Source organism: Ochotona curzoniae, unplaced genomic scaffold (genome assembly GCF_017591425.1).
Source record: "Ochotona curzoniae isolate NIBS_2020 unplaced genomic scaffold, NIBS_Ocur_1.0 contig_2982, whole genome shotgun sequence".
Classification (NCBI taxonomy): domain Eukaryota; kingdom Metazoa; phylum Chordata; class Mammalia; order Lagomorpha; family Ochotonidae; genus Ochotona; species Ochotona curzoniae.
Genome location: NW_024465673.1, coordinates 61357 through 71833, shown reverse-complemented (window position 1 = coordinate 71833; position 10477 = coordinate 61357). Strand labels below are relative to the sequence as shown.

Below are 10477 nucleotides of genomic sequence, written 5' to 3'. Positions count from 1 at the left end.
TCAAGAATTCCAAAGCAGTCCTGACACGTACTGTGCTTTGTAGCCACTTTTAAACTGTTCTCAAGGCGATTCCCATTCCTGTCATGACTCAGTTTGGAAATGTGGAACCCTTCAGGGCAGCCTGCATCCTCCTGCACTTTGTCTATGCTTTGTGGTGCTTTAAGGAAGCATTTACTTCTGTCCATTGAGAAAGACTCATCCTTTTCTGATCACAAGCTCTGTTTCTGAACATAATGGGACCCAGAGATATCAGAACTTCTTGCTCTGTCAAGTACAAGAAGGCAGAGTTCTCTTCCCCCTTTCCTCCCACTCATCCACGTGTTCCCTGCCTGCTGGCCATGCACTTCCACAGTGCATGACTGGAACTGATAACGCAAGGTTCCCAGGGCTGAAGGGCACCTCCATCCTGACTGAGAGCACACAGTCTGGAGCTCCGTGCTGGGTAGGTCCGCAGCTGGAAAGCTCCCGCTTGGGGCCACAGGAGGTTCCCAGATCTCAGACTCTGCACAGTGGAGGGTGCTGACAGGCTGTGGCGTTGCTGCTGGCTGGTTTCAAAGACGTGCCCTCAGCTTTTGCTCAAGCGTTTCTCTCTCTACAGAGTACACTGGTGAGCCTGCCCTGTGGAATCTGGATCCCGGTGCTGAGTTTGAGATTGCTGAACAGGAGCTGGAGCTGCGTGCTGCGTTGGTCTCAGCACCATGAGCAGTTGGTCCATCTTCAGGTAACAGACTCCTCCAGGGGCCCTGGCAGGTGCTGCCCTGCCTCCTGTCCCACCTGGATCCTTTTGGTCCCTGTGTGCTCTCCTGGGTGCTTCCTAACTATCCTCAGGTTCTGCGGGTGGGAATTCGTCTTCATTGTGTGAGACTTTGGACACATTCTGGGGGCCCTCAGTCCTGCTGGAGTTGGCTCCTCATGTCTGTGAGCCAGCTCTTCTGTAGACTTTGGGCCCCGCTGTGCTGAGAGTTCCTCCAGTGCGTGGTGGAAGAAATCCAGGCTCCTCCTCAGGACAATGTGCCCTACTGACCCTGAGGGGATGCACAGGGCCTCTCCTCCTCTGTCAGATCCGGATCTTCTGCAGATGTCCAGCTCCATCATGCTCTAGGATATACTGAAGCTCAGGTTCAGATGGAAGAAAACTGGGGAACATCCTGGGAATGGGATGCCTTATGGAGTAGGTGGAGCCCAGCCTCCTTTGTTAATGTCCCCTAAGACAGTACTTTTCATCAAAGGGTCAATTTATGACTCCCTTCTCTGCAGAGCAGGATAGGAATTCTATGGAGGAGGCTGATAAGCTCCCTGTTCCTGTGTCTCTATCTCTTGACAGCCTGTGGTTCTCCTGGAGAAGAATCTTGGCCATCATTTTCCTGCCACTTATCTCATCAGGACTTGCTCCCCGCTCGAAACTGAGAGGGAATCGTCCGTCCCAAACAACAACATCATCACCTGCCACTCCTGCCAGGTTTGCATGGAGGTGGGGCAGGGCGAGAGGCAGTATGCTGTCTCTTCCTAGAGAAAATGATGTGCACAGGCAGGTGCAAATCGTGTCCTGTTCAGCAGAACCACCTTTCTCTGGGGGCTCAGTAGTCTCCGCTCTTTCCCATTTTTGGTCCCTTTCTGACCTCCCCCTTCATCCCCTCTGCAGACATAACTGGTCTCATTTGACCCCCCTGGACCTGAAGAACCGATCTGTGGGCCTTGGCTTTGAAAACCCAAGAACGGGTAATGCATACTTCACCCTGGATGGCCACAAGTTCTGTATCTTTGGTGGCTCCATCCACTACTTCCGGGTTCCAAGAGAGTACTGGAGGGATCGCTTGCTGAAGCTGAAGGCCTGTGGCTTCAACACTGTCACCACGTGAGTACAGCCCCAGCCCCCTCATCTCGGGACCCTTGGGGAGCTAGCACCTGGAGCTGCAACCTGACTCTGAGCCTTGACTCTGCTTGGGACCCAGAGTGAGGACCTTCCTTCTGCCTAGGCTTCCTGCTGGTGTCTGGCATGCTCAGGCACTCAATTGTCATTTATGTTTCCTCTATGATTAAAGATTTTGGGGAGAGGGAATAAGAGATAAATAGGGGTAATACAATAGGATTGTGTAAAACTGAAAAAAATAAAAGATCTATAGTTTTGATGCAAAAAAGATTGGAATTCATGCACAGTTTTCTTCCAGTATGTGCATTGCCTGATCTTTTGCAGTGTAAGTGATTTCCTTAGGAATTTCTCTGTAAAATGAGTTCTTAGTTCCCTTAGGTGCATTTAGTTTAATGACATCTAGTGTGTGGTTCTCCATCAAGTGTGTGGAAAACAAATTAAAAATCTATTTTAAAATAAGGATTTACTTATTTTTGTTGGAAAGTCAGATTTACAGAGAGAAGGAGAGACAGAAAGATCTTCCTTCCACTAGCTCACTTTCCAGAGCTGAAGTGATCCAAAGCCAAAAGCCAGGAGCCAGGAACTTCTTTTGGGTCTCCCATGAGGGTGCAGTGTCCCAAGGCTTTGTGCCTTCCTGCACTGATTTTCCAGGCTACAGGCAGGGAGCTGGATGGAAAGTGGAGCAGCCAGGACACAAACCGACACCCATACGGGATCCCGGCTTGTTCAAGGAGAGGGTTCACCCACTAAGTCATTGAGCTGGGCCCCAAAGTTAACTTTACATTGAAAGAAAAGCTTCAAGAAAGCCCTGTATAGGTTTTCAGAATAGTTATCTTCTATAAACTTTTTGAGTCCCTTTCCCTTGTGCATGGGTTTCAACATTCTTTGCACTAAAACAAACTCCTACTTTAACGTTGCTTTCCTCGAGTTTTGTGAAATTTCCTTGTCTTCTCTAGGTTTGCCTACAGATGAACACACTGTTACAGATGAATAAATTTTGATGAAACAGTTTTTATTTGCTCAAAGGGCCATGTAAACTATTGACAGCAGTATCAGAAAGAGAACTTTAAAAAGCAGAGGGCAATTTAGCTTCAGTGGAGAAGCAGGGCCTATAGGGAGTGAGATCTGTGGTAACTGAATGTATGAAGGGTTTGGCAGGCTTGGCCATTTGCCCAGCCTCTGCCTTTCTTACCATCACATCATGTCCCCAGTGTCCCTGACTGTACCAGTTGCTTCATAAGGGTTATCATGGTGGCACAAGGGGAGGGAAACTTTCTATGGTTTCTGTAAATTTCTGTCACCATGCCAGGCATTCAAACTAGTGTGTTCCTGGCACATATGAGTGTGTGGCCAAAACAAGGGGGAACCAGGGCCTGTCATGGGGATCGATGTGTTAGTTGCCATAGTTGACAGAGCTGATGAGCTGTGAAGGAGGGGCAGGCTGGTTCTCAGGCATGTTGCAAGTATATTCACACATCATGTTGCTTTCCTAACTGTTCTGAGACATGAGCAGTGCAATTCCCACTTGCAGAAGAAATGGGGTGCTGGGGGTTCAGGAGCCTCACGTAGGAGAGTACTGGATGTCTGCTTCACAATGCAGCCCAGCTGTGTGGAGTTAGAAACAAAAATCCACATCTGTACAGTGTGGCCCAACTATGTGAGACTGAAATTAGGACGGACATGGGCTGCTGCATGTGCATGGATGAGGAGACAGATACATACCAGACACAACGAAAAGAAGTTATGAGTAGTGAAGCTCTGTTACTAACATACTAGCCATCAGAAAAATCTTTTTTTAGAAGATTTATTTATTTTTATTTATACAGAGAGGAGGAGAGAGAGAGAAGATCTTCTGTCCAATGGTTCACTCCCCAAGTGGCCACAATGGCTGGAGCTGAGCCAATCTGAAGCCAGGAGCCAGGAGCCTTTTCTGGGTCTCCCATGCAGGTGCAGGATCCCAAGGCTTTGGGCCATCCTCAACTGTTTTCTCAGACCACAAGCTGGGAGCTGGTTGGGAAGTGGAGCTGCTGGGATTAGAACCAGCATCCATATGGGATCCTGGTACGTTCAAGGCAAGGACTTTAGCCATTAGGATATTGTGCTGAGCCCAGAAATAAAAGATTCCAAGACTAGAATTATTAAACATGTATTGAAAGCTGAAGCTGCTAAGCCTTGGGAAAGACACCTGTATCATGATGTGTGATTTCCTTCATGACAATAGTTGCCCATAATGGCACAAGATGGCAGGGAAGTTCCCTTCAGTAGATGGGTTTTGCCATTGCCAGAATTCAGATGCTCTTTCTGATGTATTCACCACTGCAAAGTAATAGAAACAATTTCGGTTGTTCAGTGATCACTTACCTACTACTTACACATAGCCAGGCATGCTCTGAGACTTGGAAAATATTAATTTATGGTTTGCTTTTTGCAAACCCTTGTTGAGAAAGATTTTTTTTTTTTTACAATGAGAAAACTCTGTCCCAGAGAGGACAAGATGTTCTTCTCAGGTCGCACTGACAAATGCCCAGAGCTTTCAAGAGCAGAAAACTTGCTTACAGCCAGGGGGCTTGGGACAGCTTCCTCATGGGAATGCAGCCTCTTTAGGTGGAGTCTGAAGATTACTGTCCACACCATGAGACATTTACTTGGGGACATGACCGTTTAGCCCTCATTTTTACTACTGTGGAACAGGGGTCTTTGTACTTGCTCAAAATCAATATTTGTGGCAAATTAAGCCTGTAATTGTAGAGTGTATTAAAATCACATTTTAGCAAAACTGGGGAGGGGGTGGAGAGAGGAGAATTGGGGGGACAGGAGAGTAAGGGATGTGAAGTTGTCTTCTTGGGACTATACCTGTGGAATGCCAAAATCACTTTTTCCTTATATAATAAACATTTTCTTGAAACCATGCTGGCAATGCTACACTTTCATTGTAAGAACATTTTATGACACAGGATATATGTTTCTAAAGATTTTTGCCACCTACAATTGGAAAAGCTTCATGTTCAAACCATGGGATTTATTCACAGCAGGAACTCTCAAACTTGTCACATTGAATAGAAAGAACAGAGAAGTATTAGCAACATGCCAAGAGGAATATAAATGTGCACAGGTGCAGTTGTGTTAATTGTGTTAATGCCTGTTTAAGTCAATATTGTGTTCCTGGATGAATTCCACATTAGCTGTTGTAGGTATTCCTTTCTGTATAAAAGTTTTTGGACGAAATCATCACAATGATTCTCCCTTATTTACTCTGCTGATCTGTGGTCCTTCAGGACCCAGGAATCCAGAATGAGCTGCTTCTTTCTGAATGCCCTCTGCTTTTCCCCTGCTGACCAAGTTCCTTTCTGCAGAGGAGGACATGCCTGGAAGGCCCTGTCTAGGCACTGAGGGAGCTGCTTGAAAGAGAAAGGCAGCCCTGTGACTGCTGACTCAGGCACAAGCAAGTAATTTAATCTTAAGAAACGAGTTTTATTGAGAATTGCTATTACATTTACTTTTAAATTATATTTTGTGCCTCTGATGTTGATGAAATCATATTTTCTTACTTCCCATAAGAGCTTCCTATTCCAAAAAAAACCAACATTTAATACTTGCACATCTTTATGGGGTACAATGTAAGTCAAAACACTTATGCAGTGTGTGGTGAGCATGTCATAGTAATTAGCCTTTTCATCTGTTTACCATTTCTTTATATTTAGAGACGTTAAGTTCCTCTCTTATACTTCTCCATAAAAGTTCATTGCAGTCCATCCTCTTCCCACTGTGATCTGAAATAGGATGTTCCTTGGATCTGTGGATTTGTACCTGTTATCCAGGCTCATTCTGTTGCTCCACCACTCCCTTCCCAGCCGGGATCCCATATGGGCGCTGGTTCTAAACCCGGCAGCTCCACTTTGCATCCAGCTCCCTGCTTGTGGCCTTGGAAACAGGTGAGGACTGCCCAAAGCTTTGGGACCCTGCACGTGCGTGGGAGACCTGGAGGAGCTTCCTGACTGCTGGCTTTGGATTGGCTTAGTTCCAGCCATTGTGGTCTCCTGGGGAGTGAACCATCAGATGGAACATCTTCCTCTCTGTCTCTCCTCCTCTCTGTACATCTGCCTTTCCAAAAAAAAAAAAATCTTAAAAAAAAATTCACTCATTCATCTGAAAATCAAAGTTACCGAATAAAGAGAGAATCTCCATGTGCTGGCTCACTCCCCTTTCATATGAAAAGGATATTGAGTTCTTTTCATGTATTTTCTGACATTATTAATTATTTTTAAAATTGCTTGTTCATATTTTGTCTATATGGAATATCTACTTTTTGCTTATTTTTTGATCTCCTTGACATTGTTTTGATCTCCTTGAACATTGTTTGTGTTAACCTGTTGACCAGCTATGTATCTTCCTTTGAAAAACATCCCTATTTAGTGTGCATTTAAAAGTATTTATTTATTTGAAAGGCAGGTTCCAAGGAAGGGAGACACAAAGAGAGATATTTCAGTTGCTATTTCACTCCCCAAAGGGTCACAAAGGCAAAGGCCACACCAGGTTGAGGCCACAAGCCTAGAAATTCATCCAGGTCACTCTTGTAGCTGGCAAGGACCTAAACATTTGGGTCATGTGCTGCTGCTTTCCCAAGTACATCTGTGGAGCTAGAGGAGAAGTAGAGTAGCCAGGACTCCAGTAGGGGCCCATTTTCAGTGCTGGTGCTGCAGGCGGTGACTTAACCCATTATATCACGACCTTGACCCCTATTCAGTTTTAAATTGGATTATTTATTCCTTTAATACTTGGTTGATATCCGTAGATAGTTTGGTTATTAACTCCTTGTTAGATGTATAGTTCTAAAAGCTTTCCACTCACTCTGTAATTCCTCTCTCTTGTGCTCGCTCTCCTTTTTTTTTCCTGTACAAGGACTTTTATTCCAGGAAATTCTGTGTGTCTGTTTTCACCTTTGTTCCCTGTGCTTTTGGAGTCATATCATGGACTCCCTTTGCATTCCAATTTAATACGTTCTCTGCCTTGTAAAGATTTCAAAATTTAGTACCTTAGATTTAGATTTCAATCCATTTTGAGTTTACTCATATTTACGATAAAAGGTAGGGATTTTAGTTTTACTCCTCTTCATTTAAAATATTTTACTTACATAAGGGGGACAAATTTCATGTAGTCAATACACACAGGTTTTTTTTTTTTTTTTTAAGATTTATTCATTCCAACTGGAGAGGCAGATCTACAGAGAGAAGGGGAAACAGAAAGGTTTTCTGTCTGCTGGTTCACTCCCCAAGTAACTGCAGTGTTGAATCTGAGCTGATCTGGAGTCAGTAGCCAGGAGCCAGGAGCTTCTTCTCAGTCTTCCATATGAGTGCAGGGTACCAAGGCTTTGTGTCATTCTCTACTGCTTTCCCAGGCCACATGCAGTGAGCTGGATGGGAAGTGGAGCAGCCAGAACATGAATGGGTGCCTGTATAGGATCCTGTACATGTAAGGCCAGGATTTAGCCACTGGGCCACTGGGCCAGGCCTGATAGCATAGACCGTATTGAAAAAATAGTTTATGGTTTAGCTGAAGTGCACTTGTCTTGTTGCTTCTGCTGGGTTTTCAGTGAACCTGCGAATGTAGTTTCTGAATAATTTCTTTTACTCTCATCCTTGTCAACTGTGTCTTTAAGATGCACAATTGTCTACTCTGTTGAAGTTTGGAGGGATGGAAGTATAGCTTTGAAAAGAATAAGTATTTTCTTGCAGGTCTATATTTGGTCCAAATTGTATGTATATTGATCCAAACAGAGTTTGTTGTCAGTTCCTGGCAAATGTGATATCCTGGACCTTATTATTGATGCTGAAGAAAGAAATTTGACTGCTACCTTGTCCTACTGGGAAGCCTGAGTGATGCTGGCATGTGTGGCACCGATTACATTAGTAGTAGTACTGTGTGACACAGATGGATATGTCCTCATATCCTGTTAGATTTCAATGGGTGCTGTGCTTTTAATATCAATAGCCATAATATGACAGCTAGAGGACTCTTACAGGGGGACTACAAGGTATACAAGTTGGTTTGCTCCAGACGCTGTGAGTCCAGAGAGGTAGAATACAGGTAGATTCCAACCTGTGTCCACTGGGTGCTTTTCAGCGGCACCAAGAAAGTTAGAATGAATTCAGGCCACTCCTTGTGGTTGGAATGATGATGTGTCTCGTCCAGCAGGACAATCAACGGGGGTCGCAACCACCTAGGAGAGATTGGGGGACAAGAGACACGAAGAATGGACAGCAAGACAGGATGTCTGATCAAGCTGTCAGTTTATTGATTTTAATTAAGGGTTTTTATATTCTTCAGTAACTAAGGCTCAGGGAGGAAAGGAGAAAACCATAGTCTCCAGACCGATTGTTCTTGAGCAGCCACCATATCAACCATAGTAACCAACATATCAACAATAGCATAGGTAATCAGCAACAAGATGTCGGCAGGTACAGCATAAATCACATTCTAAAACAGTTGCTAGAAACAATTGAAGCTAAGCATGTGATTAGTTTCATAACTTCTTTCCCAAGCATCTAGCCAGCCAGGGATTTTCCACTGGCCCATAGTTCTATATTCAAAATGGCTTCAGTGTGGCTATAGTACACGGCTCCTGACAATGATGTGGATCTTTTAATTGACTGCTTTTAGTGTTTGCTTCCAGAAATTAAGGTTACTCCCTCTTGCTCATGTAGTGAGCAAACATAGCTGTTGGGCTAGTGCTCCAAGCTCTCATAGTTACCTCAGATTTTGCCCTGCTGGTAGGAGTAAAACAGAGCAAGCTTGGAAGGCTTCCATGGTCAAGCATGGTGCCATATGTGGTTGGAATGAAGGCAGCCCTCTAGCTGCTCAGATTGTTACCGTGTTGAGTCACATCTGGGTCCCATTAGTCACTGGTATTCATGGCAGGCCAATTTGATGCTTGTAGTGGCATGTGCAAAACTGAGCCAGTACCACCAAGCACAAGTCTCTGTCTAACCCCATGGCAAGTCTGGAGGGTCATTTTGTAGGCATTGGTCTGGGCTTGGAGGTCTATGAGCTTGATCCAGTGTGGGGGCTCAGAGCAGCAGTTGGCCAGGCTCTTGATTCCAAGATAAGGTCCCAGATTCCTTCTTTTGTCCTCTCTGCAGCAGCAGCAGAAGCCTTGTTCTGCTTTCTGGTTGATGGAGGGGTAGTGGACAAAACTTGGCAATGTGGGGTTCAAATGCTCTGCAAGGATGAGCCTGGAAGCCAGGTTATGACTCTAAGTGCAGTGACAGTGGTCCTGGCATTGAGCTTCAGTTCCTTCTCTCTTCAGCAGGAAGTGACACTGGAAAGTTGCACAATATAGATCTGGGTGAAGAGAGACATAGGTGACTTTGACACCTGCTTCATTCAATGTGTTTTGGGGAAGTTATACTAACAAGAGACACTTTTCTCTCATCTTGATTCTGTTCTGAACATTAATAGGTACACAAATATATGTCCAAACTGGTGTCTCTGAGTGGAAGTGGTCCCTTGTGCTTCCTCCTCAGCTGCTTGTGGGTTTCTACATTCTTGTAACAACTTAACAGTTTGGAGAAGAGAACGAAGAATCTTATGCTGCTTCTCTCTTATGTCTTTCAGGTACATTCCTTGGAATCTCCACGAGCCAGAAGGCGGCAAATTTGACTTTTCTGGGAATCTGGACCTAGAGTATGTGATGTTGCTGCTGTGAGCTTGTCTGGGGATGCAGGGAAGAGGCAGAGAGATGCCTACACAGGGAAAATGAGGCAGGTTGCTATGTCTCCTGTGAAAATCTATGAGGTATAGGGCTCAAGCCTCTCCTCAGCACCATGTAAGAGTTTCTCCTCCACAGATATGACCCACCTGGGTTGTATATGCAGATGGAAGGCTACTGTCTGCACCACAGCCTGGGGAGAGGGACCTACCACTGCAGTAAGACTCAGCAACTTAGGATGGGACAGATGGATTCACTGTTGTAACTCTGTTTTAACTGTCTGACATCCTTCAGACTCCCAGAAGGGTTAATGGGTGGTCATAAGACTGGCAGTTGGAGAGATAAGTTCCAGAGTAAGCTGGATAGCTTACAATTCCTGTGACTTGGTGTAGGGACACCCTGATCTGCTAGGGGTATAGCCGAGACTTCCTTCATTTTGTTGTCTCTGGTGGTGAGAAAGTGGGAACGAGACAGACCTCTCCTGTAACATGCAGGGCACTCATGCTCCCATCCACCCAGCCTTTGCTCTGGACTCAAGCCCAGTGCTGAAGGGTTTTATCTTTCCAGAGCCTTTGTGATGACAGCAGGGAAGATTGGGCTGTGGGTGATCCTGCGTCCAGGCCCCTACATCTGCGCTGAGGTTGACCTTGGAGGCTTGCCCAGGTAAGCTGAGTTCTGACACCAGAGCTGTGGTTTAGTAAACTACATTAATTTGTCAAAAGTAAAATTTAAACCTAGTTGTGATGAGAGCAACTCCATTGCCTGAGTGTGTGTGTCTGGCATTGGATCCTGGGATTTACTTGTTTTCCCTTTTTTTCTGCCACCTGAGAGCTATGGTCATGGGATGGTTCCGTAGTCACTCCTATTGTACAGAACAGTAGTGGAAATGTCTTGTTCCTACT

The 10477-nt window shown here is 45.1% G+C and overlaps 1 protein-coding gene across 1 annotated transcript in view; it reads left to right on the top strand.

Moving 5' to 3' along the window:
- Positions 1 to 1274: 1274 nt before the first annotated feature.
- The window catches only part of LOC121155660 (beta-galactosidase-1-like protein 3), a 49011-nt gene continuing 39808 nt past the window's right edge, over positions 1275 to 10477 (top strand). Inside the window, exons 1-4 of the mRNA XM_040979099.1 lie at positions 1275 to 1459; positions 1643 to 1855; positions 9482 to 9550; positions 10143 to 10238. Of these exons, the coding sequence (XP_040835033.1) occupies positions 1275 to 1459; positions 1643 to 1855; positions 9482 to 9550; positions 10143 to 10238 (563 nt within the window). The remainder of the gene's footprint in view (positions 1460 to 1642; positions 1856 to 9481; positions 9551 to 10142; positions 10239 to 10477) is intronic.